This window comes from Bison bison, unplaced genomic scaffold, assembly GCF_000754665.1.
Source record: "Bison bison bison isolate TAMUID 2011002044 unplaced genomic scaffold, Bison_UMD1.0 scf7180017864270, whole genome shotgun sequence".
Taxonomy (NCBI): domain Eukaryota; kingdom Metazoa; phylum Chordata; class Mammalia; order Artiodactyla; family Bovidae; genus Bison; species Bison bison.
The window spans coordinates 2,999,469-3,019,725 of record NW_011494842.1 but is presented as its reverse complement, the minus strand read 5'-3'; the positions used below and the strand labels follow the sequence as shown (position 1 = coordinate 3,019,725).

General features: G+C 36.8%; 1 protein-coding gene across 1 annotated transcript in view; it reads right to left on the bottom strand.

The window, feature by feature from the left end:
- HMGCLL1 (3-hydroxymethyl-3-methylglutaryl-CoA lyase-like 1) overlaps positions 1-20,257 on the bottom strand; it is a 122,177-nt gene that overhangs the window by 86,405 nt on the left and 15,515 nt on the right. Inside the window, exons 2-3 of the mRNA XM_010848540.1 lie at positions 18,706-18,801; positions 15,921-16,069 (exon numbers count right to left, since the gene is read on the bottom strand). Coding sequence (XP_010846842.1) covers positions 15,921-16,069; positions 18,706-18,801 — 245 coding nt within the window. The remainder of the gene's footprint in view (positions 1-15,920; positions 16,070-18,705; positions 18,802-20,257) is intronic.

The window sequence follows — 20,257 nt, the reverse complement described above, 5'->3', positions numbered from 1 at the left end:
GCTTATGATCCTTTGTATTTCTGTGTTGTCTGTTGTGATCTCTCCATTTTCATTTCTAATTTTATTGATTTGATTTTTCTCCCTTTGTTTCTGATGAGTCTGGCTAATGGTTTATCAATTTTATTTATCCTTTCAAAGAACCAGCTTTTGGCTTTGTTGATTTTTGCTATGGTCTCTTTTGTTTCTTTTGCATTTATTTATTACTTTTTCTTTTAAAAAAATTAGTTTTAAATCAATTGCATGCATTTTTATTTTTGTTGTGATGTTTTGATTTTGTATTTTTGAGAGTAATATTTTCCATGTTTTTGATGCTTGATTTTTGATTTATTGTTTTTAATTCTGTAGCTTTGAGAGTCTAATATATAGTATCCATTTTCACTTAGGGGTTTACTTATTGGCTTGATTCCTCTCTTCACCTTAGAACCCTCTGTTTATCCTTCTTTCCTCTTTTTCTCCTTACCCCCTCTTCTTTTTCCAATATAAGTATGTGAAACTCTTTGGATTTTTTGCCTATTAAAAGTTTTTTTGCCATTAATCCAGGGTGCTTGTCTTCTGCGCTGTGTGACCTGTGAAGCCTTGATGTTGCTGTTAGTGGATGGGCCAGAACCCCAGAAGCAGGGGACTTGACTCTAGGACTTTGGACCACCAGAGAACTCCCAACCCCATGGAACATTAATAGGTGTGAGCCCTCCCAAAGGCTTCCACATCAACACTAAGGCCAAGCCCTATTCAAAAGCCAGTGAGCTCCAGGATGGATGTGCCATGCCAATTCTTCAGCTAAACAGGAGCACAACTCTGCACATTAGCAGACAGGCTGCCCAAAGCCATAGCAAACCCACAGACACTCCCAAACACACTACTGGACACACCACTGCCCTCCAGAGAGACAAGATCCAGCTCCATCCATGGGAACACAAGCACAAGTCCCCGCATCCAGAAAACCTTCACAATGCACTGATCCAACCTCACCAGTTGGGGTACAGTCTCCACAATTAAGAGGAGTTATGACCTTCCAGCCTGCAGAAAGGAGACCCCAAACATGGTAAATTAAGAAAAATGAAAAGACAGGGAAAAATGCAGCAGATGAAGGAACATAGTAAAAACACACAAGACCAAACAAATGAAGAGGAAATAGGCAGTCTTCCTGAAAAAGGATCCAGAGTAATAATAGTAAAGATGATCCAAAATCTTGAAAATCAAATGGGGGCACAGATAAAGAGACTAAAGGCACAAATCGAGATGATTCAAGGAAAGTTTAACAAGGACCTGGAAAAATTAAAGAATAAACAATCAACAATGAACAATGCAATAACTGAGACTGAAAATACACTGAAGGGAGCCAACCACAGAGTACCGGAAGCAGAATAACAGATAAGTGAGCTGGAAGATAGAACGCTGGAAATAACTGAAGCAGAACAAAATAAAGAAAAAAATAATAAAAAGTAATGAGGACAGTCTCAGAGACCTCTGGGACAACATTAAGTGCCACAACATTCAAATCATAGGGGTCCCAGAAGAAGAAGATAAAAGGAAAGGGCATGGAAAATATTTGAGGACATTATAGTCGAAAACTTCCCTGAAAAGGGAAAGGAAACAGCCACTCAAATCCACGAAGCTTGGAGAAAACAGAAATCAAAAGAAAATAGGAGTAGCAATACTCATTTCAGATAAAACAGACTTTAAAATAAAGACCATTACAAGAGACAAACAAGGCTGCTATATAATGATCAAGGGATCAAACCAAGAAGAGGTAACAATTATAAATATATATGCACCCAACACAGGGGCACCTGAAAACATAAGGCAAACGCTAAGAGCTATTAAAGGAGAAATAGACAATAACACAGTAAGAGTGGGGGACTTTAATACCCCATTCATACCAGTGGACAGATCATACAGACAGAAAATTAATAGGGAAACACAAGCTTTAAACATTACATTCGACCTAACTGATATCTACAGGACATTTCATCCAAAAACAATAGATTTCACTTTTTACTCAAGTGTACATGGAACATTCTCCAGAAAAGATCACATCTTGGACTGTGATAAATTTAAGAAAACTGAAATCATTTCAAGCATCTTTTCCAACTGCAACAGTATAATATTAGATATCAACTAAAGGAAAAAAAAAAACTATTAAAAACACAAACACATGGAAATGCGTTTCTGAATTCACATGTTAAAGAATTATCTTCTGAATAATGAACAGATCACTAAAGAAATCAGAAAGGAAATCAAAATAAACCTAGCATCAAATGACAAACACAACAACTTAAAACCTACAGGATGCAGTAAAAGTCATGCTAAGAGGGAAGTTTATAGCAATACAAGTCTACATGAAGAAACAAGAGGCATCAAATAGATAACCTAACCTTACACCTAAAGCAACTAGAGAAAGAAGGACAAAACCCCCTAACGTTAGTGGAAGAAAAGGAATCATAAAGATCTGAGATGAAATCAATGAAAAAGAAATGAAAGAGACATGAGCAAAGACCAATAAAACTAAAAGTTTGTTCTTTAGGAGATAAACAGAACTGACAAACTGTTAGCCAGAATCATCCAGAGAAAAAAAGGAGAAGACTCAAATCAATAAAATCAGAAATGAAAATGGAGAAATTACAACAGAACTCACAGAAATAAAAAGGATCATAAGAGACTACTATGAGAACTATGTGTGGATAAAATAGATAACCTGGAAGAAATGGACAAATTCTTAGAGAAGTATACCTATCCAATCTAAACCGGGAAGAAAGAGAAACTATGGACAGACCAATCACAAACACTAAAATCAAAATTGTAATAAAAAATCTTCCAAAAAACATAAATTAACAGCCAAATGACTCCACAGACAAATCCACAGATGAATTCTACCAAAAAAGAAGAGCTGATGTCTATCCTGATCAAACTCTTCCCGAAAATTGCAGAGGAAGGAAAACACCCAAACTCATTTTATGAGGCCACTATCACCCTGATGCCAAAACCAGACAAAGATGCCACAAAGAAGAACATTATAGGCCAGTACCACTGCTGCTGCTGCTGCTGCTGCTAAGTCGCTTCAGTCGTGGCCGACTCTGTGCGACCCCATAGACGGCAGCCCACCAGGCTCCCCCGTCCCTGGGATCCTCCAGGCAAGAACACTGGAGTGGGTTGCCATTTCCTTCTCCAGTGCATGAAAGTGAAAAGTGAAAGTGAAGTCGCTCAGTCATGTCCGACTCTTCGCGACCCCATGGACTGCAGCCTACCAGGCTCCTCCGTCCATGGGATTTCCAGGCAAGAGTACTGGAGTGGGGTGCCATTGCCTTCTCTGATATCACTGATGAACATATGCAAAAATTCACAATAAAATTCTAGGAAACAGAATCTGAAAACACATTAAAAAGACCATATATCATGATCAAGTGAGATTTATTCCTCAGATGCAAGGATTATTCAACATATATGCAAATCAATCAATGTGATACACCGTATTAACAAATTGAAAGATAAAAACCATATGATCATTTCAATAAATTCAGAGAAAGTTTTTGACAAAATTCAATACTGATTCATGATTTTTTTTAAAAAAGTCTCCAGAAAGTTGGCATTAAAGGAACATACTGTGCTGTGCTTAAATGCTCAGTTGTGTCCAACTCTCTGTGACCTCATATACAGTAGCCAAACAGACTCTTCTGTCCATAGGGATTCTCCAGGCAAGAATACTGGAGTGGGTTGCCATGCCCTCCTCAGAAGCAACATACTTGAACCTAAAACAGGCCATATACAACAAACCCACAGAAAATATTATTATCAATGGTGAAAAACTGAAAGCATTTCCTCTAAAATCAGGAACAAGACAAGGATGCCTGCTCTCACTACTATTTTGCAACATAATTTGGAAGTTGTAGCCACAGAAATTACAGAAGAAAAAAAAATAAAAGGAATTCAGATTGGAAAAGAAGTAAAGCCCTCACCGTTTGCAGATGGCATGATTCTTTACATAGAAAACCCTAAATATGCCAACAGAAAACTATTAGCACTAAACAGTGAATAAAATCTCAGGATACAAAATTAGTACACAGAAATTTCTTGCATGCCTGTACAGTAACAATAAAAAATCCAAAAGAAAAATTAAGGAAACAATCCTATTTACTACTGCAACAAAAAGAATAAAATACTTAGGAGAAAATTTACCTAAAGACACAGAAGACCTGTATGCAGAAAATGATAAGACACTGATGAAAGAAATTAAAGACAACACAAATGGAGAGATACACCATGATCTTGAGTTGGAAGAATGAATATTGTGATAATGACTATACTATCCAAAGCCATCTACAGATTCAGTCGCAATCCCTATCAAATTATCAATGGTATTTTTCGCAGAACTAGAACAAAAAATTTCACGATTTGTATGGAAACATAAAAGATTCTGAGTATCAGAGCAATCTTGAGAAAGAAGAATGGAGCTTGAGGAATCAACCTTCCTCACTTCAGACTATATACAGTTGTCAAGACAGTATGATACTGACACAAAGACAGAAATATATATCAATGGAAAAAGATAGAAAGCCTGGAGATAAGTCCACACACCTGTCTTTGACAAAATATACGATGAAGAAAAGACCATCTCTTCAATAAGTGGTGCTGGGAAAACTAGACAGCTACATGTAAAAGAAAGAATCAGAACACTTTCTAACACCATACACAAAAATAAATTCAAAATGAATTAAAGATCTAAATGTAAAACCAGAATCTATAAAACTCTTAGAGGAAAACTTAGGCAGAACACCCTTTGACATAAATCATAAAAGATCCTTTATGATCTCCTCCCCTAGAGTCATGGAAATAAAAATAAATGAATGAGACCTAGTTAAACTCAAAGGTTTTTGCACAAGGAAGGAAACTATAGCAAGGACAAGAGATAGCCCTCAGAATGGGAGAAAATAATAGCAAATGAAACAACTGACAAAGGATTAATCTCCAAAATATACAAGTAGTTCATGCAGCTCAATTCCAGAAAAACAAATAACCCAATCAAAAAGTGAGCAGTATGTAAACAGACATGTCTCCATGGAAGACATACAGATGGTTAGTAAACACATGAAATGATGTTCAACATTGTTCATTGTTAGAAAATGCAAATCAAAACTATAATGAGACATCTCACACTGGTAGGAATGGGCATCATCAAAAAGTCTACAAACAATAAATGCTGGAGAGGATATGGAGAAAAGGGAACCCTTTTGCACTGTTAATGGGAATGCAAACCGATGCAGCCACTATGGAGAACAGTATGGAGATTCCTTAAAATACTAGAAATAAAATTATTATGAAAGTGAAAGTCGCTCAGTCATGTCCAGCTTTTTATGACCCCATAGACTATACAGTCCATGGAATTCTCCAGGCCAGAATACTGGAGTGGGTAGCCATTCCCTTCTCCAGGGGATCTTCCCAAATCAGGGACTGAACCTAGGTCTCCCACATTGCAGGTGGATTCTTTACCAGCTGAGCCACCAGGGAAGCCCATATGACCCAGCAATCCCACTACTAGGCATACACCCTTAAGAAATCATAATTGAAAAAGACACATGTACCCCAGTGTTCACTGAAGCACTATTTACAATGGCTAGAGAATTTCTTAATGAAAGTGAAAGAGAAGAGTGAAAAAGCTGGCTTAAAACTCAACATTCAAAAAACTAAGATCATGGCATCGGGTCCCATGCTGCTGCTGCTGCTGCTAAGTCGCTCAGTCGTGTCCGACTCTTAGCGACCCCATGGACTGCAGCCCACCAGGCTCCTCCGTCCATGGGGTTTTCCAGGCAAGAGTACTGGAGTGGGGTGCTATTGCCTTCTCCATCTGGTCCTGTAACTTCATGGCAAGTAGATGGGGAAGCAGTGAAAACAGTGAAAGACTTTATTTTCTTGGGCTTCAAAATCACTGCAGATGGTAACTGCAGCCATTAAATTAAAATACTCTTACTCCTTGGAAGAAAAGTTATGACCAACCCAGAAAGCATTGAAAAGCAGAGACATTATGTTGCTGATAAAGGTCCATCTAGTCAAAAGTATGGCTTTCCGATAGTCATGTATGGATGTGAGAATTGGACCGTAAAGAAATCTGAGCACTGAATAATTGATGCTTTTGAACTGTGGTGTTTGAGGAGACTCTTGAGGGTCCCTTGGACTGCAAGGGACAAACCAGTCCATCCTAAAGGAAATCAGTCCTGAATATTCATTGGAAGGACTGATGCTGAAGCTGAAACTCCAATACTTTGGACACCTGATGTGAAGAACTGACTCATTGGAAAAGACCCTGATGCTGGGAAAGATTGAAGGCAGGAGGAGAAGGGGATGACAGAGGATGAGATGGTTGAATGGCATCACCAACTCTGTGGACATGAATTTGAGCAAGCTCCAGGAGTTGGTGATGGACAGGAAAGCCTGGCATGCTGCAGTCCATGGAGTAACAAAGAGTCGGATATGACAGAGCAACTGAACTGAACTGAACTGAGGATATGGACGCAACCTAGATGTCCACTGACAGATGAATGGATGAAGAAATAATGGTATATATACACACAATGGAATATTACTCAGTTATAAAAAGGAACACATTTGAGTCAATTCTAGTTAGGTCATGAACCTAGAGCCTATTATACAGTGTGAAGTAAGTCAGAAAGAGAGTGACAAATACTATATATTAACACATATATATGGAATCTAAAAATATGGTACTGATGATCCTACATGCAGGGTAGCAAAGTAGACCCAGACCTAAAGGATAGACTTTTGGTCACAGTGGGGGAGGGAGAAGGTGGCATGCTTTGAGAGAGCAGTACTGGAACATATACATTACCATATATAAAATAGATGGCCACTGGCAATTTATTGTATGATGCAGGGAACCCAGACTCAGTGCTCTGTGACAATCTATTTAAGGTGGAATAGGGAGGGAGGTGGGAGGGAGATTTAAGAGGCAGGAGACATGCTTCGTATGTCTGTGGCTAACTCATGTTGATGTATGGCAAAAGCCATCACAATATTTTAAAGTAATTATCCTCCGATTAAAAATAAAATTTAAATTAAACAAAACAAAGAAAACCACTCAACTTCTGGTGATATTTCCTTACCTGGATTGTTTAATTGATGCCTTTATGTAAAAGTGATATAAGTTACACAGACATATACTGTCTAATCTCACTGCTTCCCTACAGCATCTATCTCTGATTAAATCCATGGCACTTATTACATTTATCCACTTTCAATAGCTGGCATAAGTTTTTACAGCCCTATTGCAAATGGTTTCTGCTCTGCCAAAGCCTCAGCCTGCTACCTCTCTTTTTCCTTTCTTTTTTCATTCCTCCCTTCTGACTCAATTTCTTTCTTTTTTTTTTTTTTCAGTAAGGGTAGAAGGTTTCAGACTGTTGTGTCAACAAATGGTTTTGTTAACTTTTAGTCCAATAGTCTGGTTACGTATGGAATTCTAAGCTGACAGTTTTTGTGGGTTGTTTTTTTTTTTTTTTTGCCGTTTTGAATATACTGTTTCATTATCTCTGACCTCAGTTTTTGCTGATGAGAATATTTCCCTCTAAACATAATTGCTGTATAGTAAATCAGGGCAACCCATTTCAGTATTCTTGCCTTGGAGAATCCCATGGACAGAGGAGCCTGGCAGGCTACGATCCATAGTGTTGCACAGAGCTGCACACGACTGAAGTGACTGGGTGCAATTCTTCTCTACTGCTATAGGGTTATCTGCTGCTAAGTCACTTCAGTCATGCCCGACTCTGTGCGATCTCGTAGACGGCAGCCCACCAGGCTCCCCCATCCCTGGGATTCTCCAGGCACGAACATTGGAGTAGGTTGCCATTTCCTTTTCCAATGCATGAAAGCGAAAAGTGAAAATGAAGTCGCTCAGTCGCGTCCGACTCTTAGCGACCCCATGGACTGCAGCCTACCAGGCTCCTCCATCCATGGGATTTTCCAGGCAAGAGTACTGGAGTGGGGTGCCATTATCTACTTATAGTTAATATCCTGCATTTGACTATGAGTCCTTCAGGACTTGTTACACTTCTTCATTATTAACATTAATGCTTTTTACTCCTAGAAAATCCTCAAGGTACTGTAATACTTCATCAAACATATCTCTCATATCTAGTTTCCTTGTTTTCTCCTTTTGAGAATTCTATTAGGCATTCTCTTTTCACTTTCAAAACTTCTATTATTTTTCTATTCACTATTGCAATTTCCTCAAATCCTAGTTTTAGGCCACTTCTAGACCATTAACTCCCACTTCAACTATATCTAATCTGCTGTTCTGCAATTACTGTTTTTATTTAACACATGTATTTTTCACTTCCATTTCTTTTCCTCAAATCTTCATTCTTTTTTTTTTTCATAAAGACTTGTCCTTTTATTATATTCTTCCTTTGCCTCTATAAATATAGTAAAGGTTAATTCACCATCTCAATTCAGGTTATTCTATGTCCTTCTTTTCTGCTAAATTTATCCTTCTTTTTCTTTTTCTTCTGCTTATTTTTCTTAGGGTAATTTGTTCCCTCATGTGGTCTGTAATTTTTACTGGGAATGCCTTTTCATGGTCCTTTAGTTTCTGTGGAAGTTCCATGAAAGTCTTGAGTTATTTAAATGTTCCTATAAAGGAGATCTAATTTCCTTTTTCCCTTGCCTTGCAGACTTTACCAGTTCCCAAGCAAAGGTCTACCTTTATTTCTCAATTTGGGTTTCCACAATACTCCAATGTCATAAATCCACAACCTATAACACTGGCACAGATTTAAGTGACTCTGCATTGGCAAGGAAGTGCTTCCAGAATCCAAAAATACTCAGTTTCCAATCCTAGTCTTAGCAGAACATCTATCTTTCACACATAGACTCTAAAATCCCATTTCTAAGTCACTAGGGCTTGTATCTGGAGTAGACACCCCATGTGCTGGGGCCATCACACTGCATCCTTGCCACACTTTCTCTGATGGAATCTGAGGACTTCCTTTTCTCTTCTGAACTTCACCTTATGCTTTACAAGTTGTTATATTTATGTGTTTGTAAAGGGAACAGAAAAGGGAGTCTCTGTATCAGCTCAGTCCCTCATAATCTCTCTCTTTCTCACTATTACACAAAACACACATCCAGTCTTCTTATGAACATTATAAATTGACTGCTTGACACAGTCACATGGCACATGAAGCTCAACAGATGCAAAATAATGGTCATTCCTGTTTTCCCCACATTTGTCTTTAAAAAGAAAAAGATCAGTCTTATGGACTCTGTGGGAGAGGGAGAGGGTGGGGAGATTTGGGAGAATGGCATTGAAACATGTATAATATCATGCATGAAACGAGTCGCCAGTCCAGGTTCGATGCACGATTCTGGATGCTTGGGGCTGGTGCACTGGGACGACCCAGAGGGAGGGTATGCGGAGGGAGGAGGGAGGAGGGTTCAGGATGGGGAACACAGGTATACCTGTGGTGGATTCATTTCGATATTTGGCAAAACTAACAATATTGTAAAGTTTAAAAATAAAATAAAATTTAAAAAAAAAGATATAGTCATTTTTAGCCACATCTCTTGGTCACCTTTAAGAACATGCTCATTAACCAGCGTTGGCTGGTTCTTCTGTAGAGCGTGGGAACTGCCGGCCCAGCTCACGTGGACAGAGCGGTGCCTGCAGGCCCTTTTCGGGATGGCCACAGACATCTCCAAGTGCCCTCCTTGCTTCTGGTCTCATGGCATGCCCTCATTTGTACTCCAGTATCGACTGCTGAAATGATATTCCTTAAGCATAAATCTGATTGGGTATTTTTCTACTCTGAAAATCTTTAATGGCCTGTTGTTGTCTACCAAATAAACTTGGTATTCAAGCTCAGCAGTATGTGAAACCTCATTTTTCTACCTCTCTTCCATTTCACAGCCTTAAAAGCTCCTATTCCAAGAAATACAAACTTCTCCCTGTTACCAAACATTTCTGGAGGTTTCTCTTCACTGTGCCTTTGCTCTTTGTAAATTTCCTACTCTCACTGAAAAGGCCACTATTTCTGATTATGTTTCCATATTTTTACTCATTTTTATAACTTCATTTTATTGACACCTCCATGCGGGTTTTACAAATAACTCCTGAGAAATTTAAGACAGTCTTACTTTAAAAATTAATGGGATTTATCTGTATTTCTCCTAAACACTTGGCATTTTTTACCACATAGTCATTATTTCTATACAAATTACTTCCGCAGTCTGCTGGAAACTCCCTAGGCTACTTTTTCATTTTTATATTCCACATGGCATCAGAAGACAAGACATGATATAAAACAATCAATATTTCTTAAATGAATTCATGCAAAATATTTTAGTAAAGATGTCGTTTTAACTTTCAGAATAATTTTCTATACAATTCCTAATCTTTATAATCAACATATAGCCAGATTCTGGTTCTTAACAGTTCAAATTCTGTATCCAGAAATGACAGCAAATATTTGAGAGTTTGGACTTGGAATCATGTTTTAAACATTATTTAGGATGACAGAGTAACGAAAAAATCACCAATGATATTGAAACTCATGGTACTAAAATTACAATAAACCCTGGATAGAAATATGAGTTGTTTTATTTTTATTTGTGCTTACTGAGGCCATTTATCAGTATTGTGCAAAATCATGAAAAACAGCAGCATTCAAGTCTTTACCAACTTTACCCAGAAGAACTGAATCATGAAAAAATCATCTAGTTAGGCCTTCCCTAGGCCTACTTTCCCATATTTCTCAAATCATCCTGGCAAAAAGAAACCAAAAGAAGCCTTTAATAAATGTCACAAATACTGGAGCATAAAGAATCAACCACTGCTACACTCAGAAGAGAAAAACAATGTCAGTGTCAGGAATGATGAGGGGACATTTGATGTCAACGAAAGGTAAGTAAGACATTTAAAAAGAGGAATGAATTTGATGCAGCCATGCAGAATATATCAGCCTAAAAGCAATACAGAACAGCATCTGATTATTAACAAGCCAGTTATGAATAAACTTTGAGAGCCTATCATGCCCTTAGCACTGTGGATGATAGATGATACAGTGATGGTCCCTTAGTCTCGAGAAGCAATTCTGCTAAAATTCTCCTTTAGTTCTAAAAGGTGAATTTTACAAGAAATGACAAAACACATTCTTGCCTTAAAAGAGGCTATTTAGATGCGACTTCACACACACACAACTTACATATTAACTGCAGCTGAGGATGTGTTATCTGGCACACAGCAGTGACAGAGCAATATGTAAGGTTAAAAAAAGTAGAACTCAAAACCACCATATGTACTAAAGAATCATTTTAACAGATGTCTCAGTTTTTAAAGTTTTACATGCCATATTTTGGTAGATGATTTGAATTCCTCTTCCAGGCACCAGTGGAAAGTCCTCAGTTTAACAATAGAAATTGGAAAGAAACTTAAACCAATGAGCTTCTGCTTATAGACAATGGTGCCACCTACGCAAGTGAATTTCATTAGGATAAATCAGCTTATGGGAGGCACTGGCATCATCAGCCATGAGAAACACTGTCTGTCACTTACTGTGTATTTAAAACTCGGAGCCCTCAGCAAGGAGGTTCATTATCCTACTCAAAAGGGCTGCTATTTCAGGATCAGGGTCTGTAATGACATTTTGCATTAGGCAAGGGAAGGACAGGAGATATAACATGTTCACATGACCTAGATGGTTTGATGAACAAACAAGTAGGTTGCAAGTTCCTGAAGAAACGTGTTATCAGTTCTTTCTCCAAGGGAAGTCCACGGAAAGCTGACCATTTTGAAAGAGAATACTCTGCCCTGACTTCACAGCCCTACGAAACGGTTACCATTTTAAAGGTTAGAAATTATTCAGAGCTAGGCAACCAGTTAAAATTAACTAAGCACAGGAAGAATTTCCAAACATTGAGGGTCTTATCAAAACAATTGGTTGTTCACATAAATGATACAATTTTATTCAGAAGCATTTAAAAACAGATTGGGTTTTCCTTGGTTTTGATTTAGATAGGGAGTTGGTGATGTGGGTGACAGATGAAGAGGTATGTAAGATATGCACCCTAGACTCATTAGAGTTTTATGAAAAGCCTCATTCCTCATCTCCTCCAAATATGAATAAATACTAATCACGCCTTATAAAGAATTTAAGATAAAAGCAAAATGTTATTACATCCTAAAACTGCCTTTGTTTTTTCATACTTCAAAGTTATCTATGGTTGCCTGTGTGTGAAGTCCCTTCAGTCGTGTCCGACTCTTTGAGACCCCATTGACTGCAGCCCGCCAGGCTCCTCTATCCATGGGATTCTCCAGGGAAGAACACTGGAGTGGGGTGCCATGCCCTCCTCCAGGTATCTATGGTTGTCTTTCTTACTTTAATTACTAATTTGCTTTTTATTCATTGTTCTCATTATTTTGTACCTGAGTTTGTTTTTGTTTTTTTTTCCTGAGAATTTGAGAATAAACTCAGCAGTGACAGTTCACAATGAAATATTTTTTTGCATTTTGTAAATTTTTTAAACAATGGGTGAATGAATAATTTTGTTTGGCTCCTAGAAAAAAAAATGTTAGCAATCTACTTCTTTCAACTTTCAGTAGGCTCAGCCCTTCAGGAAGTCGATCATGTGTCCAATCATTCTAGACCACTTTACAGGAGAAGTCTAAGAGGTAATCATGGTAAAACTCTCTGATATGCCCAACTGCTGACTTTGTGAACTTATAACCTATTTATAAGTACCTTAACAACAAAATGAACAAGTCACCTTAGCGACAGTTTCCTTCTAAAATTAAATTTCCACACGAAAAGCAGCATGTGATTCCTGTGACTCGTGACTTCATTAAAGAGAAGCTGATACTTATTTCAAACAAAAGGGAATAAAACCTGAAAGTCTTATGTGATAGATGAGAAAACTACTTCATATCTCAGGGATTTCATTCTTAAATACACATCAAGAGATAATTCATTCAGTAAATCCACTGATAAAAAAGAGAATGACTAAATTTATAACAGGCTTCTATTTTTCTCTTTTTAACATTTTAAAGATTTAGATAGATAAGAGAAAAGTAACCTAGATGTTTTAAACATATGTGAAATGCACACTAAAAAATGAAGTCCAAAATTTAGACATTTCATTGCTCACTCGCATACAATGGACGAGCAGCAGTAGTTAGCTGACTCTGCATTTTCTGTCGGCAATCTGGCATGGTGTCTTTCCCAATGTATCCCAGATGTTACATAAAGTTCCAAGCATCTATAAAAAGACCTGTACATAGGCATGTGTATGTGTGTGTTTCCAAGAGGGGAGGAAACAAACAATAGACTTCATAACTTTAATAGAAGCTGCTATTTAGACCCTATGAAAGGTTACTGTTTTATAGAAGCTTAAATGGCTTTAGTGAGCATTTATAAAATTTGTCCTGCTGTATGGCCTTTAAAGCTGACAGCAGCTGGCACCATACATTTTCTGAATGATGGTCCATATTGATGCAGCTGTTGCCATAGTAACATTGGCTGGAGCATCTACTTCAGGTTTGACTAGCTGAGCATGGCTTTTTCCCTAAAACGAGCACCAATAGCCCATGCTTTTTAATACAGTACCTACCTTCTATATTGCCAGTGAAAATAAGACCTAACTTAAAGCCTGTAAAAGTTTGGGGGAGAAGAAGATAATTTTCAACTACACAAGTAGTGAACTCACATCCATCTGTCAAATGGCGTTATTTCTAAAAGTGACTACTGTTTCAGAAAATCAAGGACTTGGGCTCCAAAGGAAGAAAATCTACACCGGAAAATATGCATTTGTCTACAGTATAATTACAATGTACTTCTGCTGGCTTCATTTGGCTGTAGGTTAGTTCTTATTCATCTATACTTCTGTATCCATCTTATCAAATCCTGAAAAATTTCTTAGGTTGTAGCATGGTTAGAACTTTCTTTATTGATAGGACAATACTAAATGTTTAGTATTTAGTACTAAACATTTTATTGCATTTTATTTTATTTATTTTATTTTTATATTGAACTTTATAAACATTTTATTAATGCAATCAGTATTAAAGATTTAGGGTTTCTATTAGCCTTATAGGGTTTGCCTATACTATTTTATAAAGTGATAAAATCAGTTGTCATAAAATTTGTGAACATCCATCTTTCCACATTAAAAAAAAAATTTCCCAATTGAAATATGTACCTTACTTCTTAAGGTTTTGTGTTCTTTCAACTTTTCAATGAGAATTACTTTACTCAATAGCCTATACTCCAAACATAAATATACACTGAAACAGAAGAACAGCTTCTTCATTTTTCCCTTTTTTTTTTAAAGGTAAGAAAATAAAACAACTTATGTGTGTTTGAATTTAAAACTTGCAGGACACCTCTCCTTTTTGATGGTGGTTATGTAACTTTTATATTTTTGGTTGTTATGTAACTTTTGCCTTAAAAGCACACATCCTTTACTTTCTATGGAAACAGATTATCTTGGTTTTTTAATTTTCTTGCATGCACTCTGCATGTTATGTATACATGTTAGTTAACAAAATAACTTTATATGTTTAAAAAGTCATGTTGGAAATTTACTAAGGAGAAAGGAAAAGAAGTTTTAAAAAGGCAGTAAACCAAAAAATACCTAACTACAGTGTAATCTAATTCTACTTGCTCTCCAAATGACCTTGATTGAATTCCAACCCTTTTCTAATCTCCTCACTCCAAATTGGGTCCACTTGTTTTCTCATTGATGATTGATCTTTCTTGCCACTCTGAACATTGCTCACCTCAATCAAGGGAAGGACAACCAGCATGGAAGCCCAGGGACAGCATTCAGCCTTCTCTTACAAACACTATGCATTTTAAATTATGAAGATGATATGGCATCTTTATCATACCTCCATAATTATAAAAATAGAATAATAGCTAATGTGTTAGAAAAAACTTCTTTCTTAAGTAACAATGAGTTTATTATACATTTCACAGACACGGATCTGGGTGTAGAGCCTGTCTGAGCGAGATGCTTTCCTGCTTCTTGAAAGAAGGCAAAAACAAAAGCAGGTTTCTTTTCTCCTCTCCTTCACCAAATATAGTTGCTTTGGATTCACACAGAGAAGGCCCAGAAGTCAGCCGAATGGGTGGTACGACGAACCTGCACCCCAGTGCGGTTTTACAGTTTACACATGCTATTCAATTTCCATACAATATATTCTTTGAAGAAAAAGCATGGTTCTTAAAAAAGTCAAAAATTTGGAAACCACACTAAATGATTACTTTCCAAATGCTACTATGAGCTTATACCGATCTATCCACTTACAGTATGCTGAGATCCAAACCACACGGCTGCATTCGGGTAATTTGGCATTGATGAAATGAGTAACAGTGTCAGATATGATGCTGGTCCCCATGAGCTCAAGGCATCATGCCCCACAGGCTAGATACACCCTCAGGATTCAGATGATATTATCGAGGTAGTTATAGCAATAACTATAAAATGATGGCCCTGATCACATAAGGTGCAAATAAGATACTCTATGTATATTTATTCAGTTCAGTTCAGTCGCTCAGTCGTGTCCAACTCTTTGCGACCCCATGAATCACAGCACCCCAGGCCTCCCTGTCCATCACAAACTCCCAGAGTTCACTCAGACTCATGTCCATTGAGTCGGTGATGCCATCCAGCCATCTCATCCTCTGTCATCCCCTTCTCCTCCTGCCCCCAATCCCTCCCAGCATCAGAGTCTTTTCCAATGAATCAACTCTTCGCATGAGGTGGCCAAAGTATTGGAGTTTCAGCTTTAGCATCAGTCCTTCCAATGAACACCCAGGACTGATCTCCTTTAGAATGGACTGCTTGGATCTATATTATTACATGAGGTAAAACAATGTTAAAATAATTCTTAAAGAGCTTAATTTGTGGGATTTGATAATTACCCTCGTGCTGGAATATTCATGTGTCTTGCAGACTTAACTACCTCCTCAAACTTCTTCATACTTTCTTCAATAGAACAGTTAATGTTCTTCTTGCTAAAGGATTCAGAGGCAGCACCAAAAACAGATACCTCGGTTGCTCCTGCAGCAACCTGAAAAATATAATTTAAAGGCAAAAGCTAATCAGTTTCAAAAACATAAGTGAGAGCAGTAGAAGCAATATTAATTACTCTATAAAGAAACACTTGTATTCTTTAGCATTCTGCTTAGAATTTAAAATTACATTTCTCTCTACTTGCTATATACTCTCTTTTGAAATGTAAAAATATTTTATAACAGGATAATTCCACAAACTACAACACTCATAAATCACATAATATACAATGGTGGTATTCCAATTTAATTTCACCTTTCCTGAAAGTTATCCTCAGAAGTATTTTAACCCAAATTGTGGAAAATACCAGCATCCCAATAAAACCTCTCAACATCTATGGAAAACATTACTTTTAGACCATATATTTTTAAATAGAGGATAGTAAATGCTCTCTGGGTTTCTTCTTTCCTTATAACCCATCAGAAAAACATTTTTCCAAATTATCACCTGGATTTTGCCCCCAATTTTCTCCCTATCTCTCAAGCTCCCTTCCATTGTTTCATACTTTGACTATGACAACTAAACCCTTGTGTGTCTAATTCCTTAACCCTCTTGCCAGTTTTTGTTTTTTTTTGTTTTTTAGTAAATGTAGGTGTCTTTTTTACTTTTTATTCTTATTCATTTATTTATTTTGGCTGTGCTGCATAGCATGAGGGATCCTGGTTTCCCTTCCAGGGATCGAACCCATGGCCCCTGCAATGGAAGCATGGAGTCCTAAGCACTGGATTGCCAAGAAAGTCCCCTCCCCTCTAGCCAATCTTTAAACCCAAAATGTTGACCTAATCAGTTCTCCTTTTTGCCCACTTTTCCATCTTTCTTCCTTCCTCCAGTCTTCCCAGAGACTTGTTGTCAAATGTCAAGCCTCCTACATTTCCAGACGGATTCTTAAGTCTTTCTATCAATATATCTACAGCACCATGCCTAGAGTGCCCTTCCTCACCAATACCCTAACACCTTAAGAAAACAAAAATTTTGTCATCTTTCCTCCAACACTGAAAAAAACATTGGCTTCCACTCCTCCATCCACAAAACATTTTTAACCTTTAAAATAAAAGTCTATGGATTATCAGCGATGTCCTACTCTATAACACAGAGAACTATATTCAATATCCAATGATAAACCATAATAGAAAAGAGTATTTTAAAAGAATGTGTATATATTTATAATGGAATCATTTTTATGTACATCATAAATGAATACATCATCATATTTCAACTATATTTCATTAAAAGTTTTTATATAAATTAAAATAAAATTCTATTTATTGAACACCTACTCTGATCCCATGTTGCTGTTTGTACTTTGCACACCTTATTTCTAATCTACAAACAATCTTCTAAACTAAGCATGTACTATACCAATTTATAGATGCAAAAACTATGGTTCAAAGAGGATAAATCTCTAGTAGGAGATCCCAAGCTCAGTAGAAGTTCTGGGGCCATGTTTTGGACATGAGTTTGCATACCTCACAGGTCAAGATTGCTTCTATTCCTTTCTAAGCTATCCTGAAGGTGTCCTTTTATATATTTCTCAGGGTAGGTACATTTCCTACTCTGTTAGGACCAGATCACAGAATATTTACAATTTCTTAAAAGATGTCTGTCTTTATTTACAATGTAATCAAAAATTGTATTAATTGTTTAAGAGAAAAGTGGTTTCACAAGATACACTAACAGGTCATACCCCAACTAGGACCCAGAACTTCAACTTCATGCAACACAGTCACAAATACAAAAGTGAAAAATACCCATTAAAATCAGAAATAGCTGCTGCTTAGCTTTTACAATACAGCCATGTAAGCATATCACCTCAAGCCTTTACTTAAAGCTGCACTGATTCTTCTAGTGTGAAAGTGAAAGTTGCTCAGTCATGTCTGACTTTGAGACCCCATGGACTGTCCATGGAATTCTCCAGGCCAGAATACTGGAGTGGGTAGCCTTTCCCTTCTCCAGGGGATCTTCCCAACCAGAACCCAGGTCTCCTGCATTGTAGGCGGATTCTTTACCAACTGAGCCACAAGGGAAGCCCAAGAACACTGGAGTGGGTAGCCTATCTCTTCTCCAGGGGATCTTCCTGACCCAGGAATCGAACCGGGGTCTCCCGCATTGCAGGTGGATATGTATATTCACAAAAGCTTTTTGGCATATAAATTCCCAAGTCACCTTGGATTCAGAGAAACAAGTGAGAAGACAGTAAAGAAAGCTGTTAGTTCCAATGACAGTGCTTAGCTTCGTGAAGAGGATGGGAACAACAGCAAGACCAAAAGAGGTGACAAATACAATTGTCTGCTACAGTTACATTAATAATTACAACACTGTGTTGAGAAATGTTTATTTTGTACTCCTTGTTTAAGAGGGAAGCACAAAATATACTTTCAAAAGAATCTCATTGAAATGGACAATTGTATTTCTGTGTTTTAATTCTTGGATGTTAAAGTGAAAGAGCCATTTGTGTGGAGCATCTGAGTCCCAACAATGCCACAAAGTCACTGATCGCCAAGTACCCACATGAGTATAATAGCAATAGTGTTTATGCAGGATATCAAGGGAGTCATGTATCACACCATTTAACTTTGTAAAAATCTTTACAATAAAAAGCATATCAATTTTAGGGAAAATTAGTAGCACACTTACAGCACGGTGAAAACCCTGAAGATTAGGAGTAAGGACAGGATATCGAATTCCTGGATATTGATGAATGCCCTTCATCACTTCAGTGTGATCTGCCATCTTGAATACATAATAAGTTATATGGAGACATGAGAATTGGAATATTCTATCAAGCATGTTCTTAGTTTTCAGGAAGCTTATAAATATACAGGAAATTATATTCTATCAATTCATGTTTGAAATAGCAAAACCATGTCAATATAGCTAATGATAAGTAGTTCTCAATGTCATAAATATATAATAACTAGATCTGGATTTTATGTATTATATAACAGGATCTGGTTAAGTGACTGATTACTTAGGAATTACTTAACTTGGTTGGTTAACTTAATTACTTAAACATTACTCAGGAATTCTGAACTCTAGTGTTTTCAATGGACTAATCTTTATTCTCTTCCTTTCATTTTATGGCCAAGCCTCCAATACCCCTGAGAGTAGGGAGAGTTTGAATGGCAAAGACTGTGCATTTATCTTCCACATGGAAATTTTATGTCCAGCTAATTTTCAACATGTGAAATTTTACAATGTTTAGTAAAGTGTAAATTACACATGTCCAAAGAATTTAACGAGGCTGAGATCCTAGTATACTATTGGTTTTAGCTACTAAAAATCATAATGCTTTACATAGTTCTATCCTTGAGTTACTATTTGTTCTCATAATGTGAACAAATATTAACAAATACGATGGAGCACACAACAGGAAGCTCATCCTATCAAGACTATTTTCTATGAATCTATTTAAGAAAAATCAACTTTGAATTAAAATGTCAAACTTGCCAGTTCATCACAAAGTCTGTAATTTAGCCTCCTAGAGCAATAACTGATGGTCAAACTCCATAATCATCTTATAGAGAAATTACTGTTGATGTAATCACAAGTTCTGCATATTGAAGAATAACAAATTATGGCATGAACAATAAATAAAAGGAATAATGTATAAACAGCAAAAGTACATGGAATGAGCATGGAGAAAGCTGTAAAAACATGTGCTAAACCAAAAGTTGTATCTTTGCTGTGGTAATGGGTGAGGGAAGACTTGTTTTTTTCTCTATATACCTTGGCGTATTAAAATAAGCATGCACTGTTTTTAATTTAAAAGCAAATAAAACAGAATTAAAGTATAAATGCTTTAATTCACACAACTATACATTTTTAAAAAGGTGTAATTTTACAATAGTGTAAAGGTGTAATTTTACAAGGTGTAAAAGGTGAAATTTTACAATATTTACTCTTATTAGTCCATTGGTCTTATTGACTCTCAGCTAAATGCCAGTAGAATGCAAATACTTTCAATGACTATAATTTGGAATCATTAAATGAAGTTTTAAATATATTCAAAATTTTAAACTCAATATTTAAGATGTAAAAAAGCATTTCCCACTGCCTGCCATCATGCCTAGTTGATATTTAAGCTTTCATTTTCATTCAATCCAAACACATTTAATTCTGTGTAAAATGTGATCCTTGGTCACTTATTTCTTAGAGATCATAGCTACCATTCCCTGCCCCACAGCTT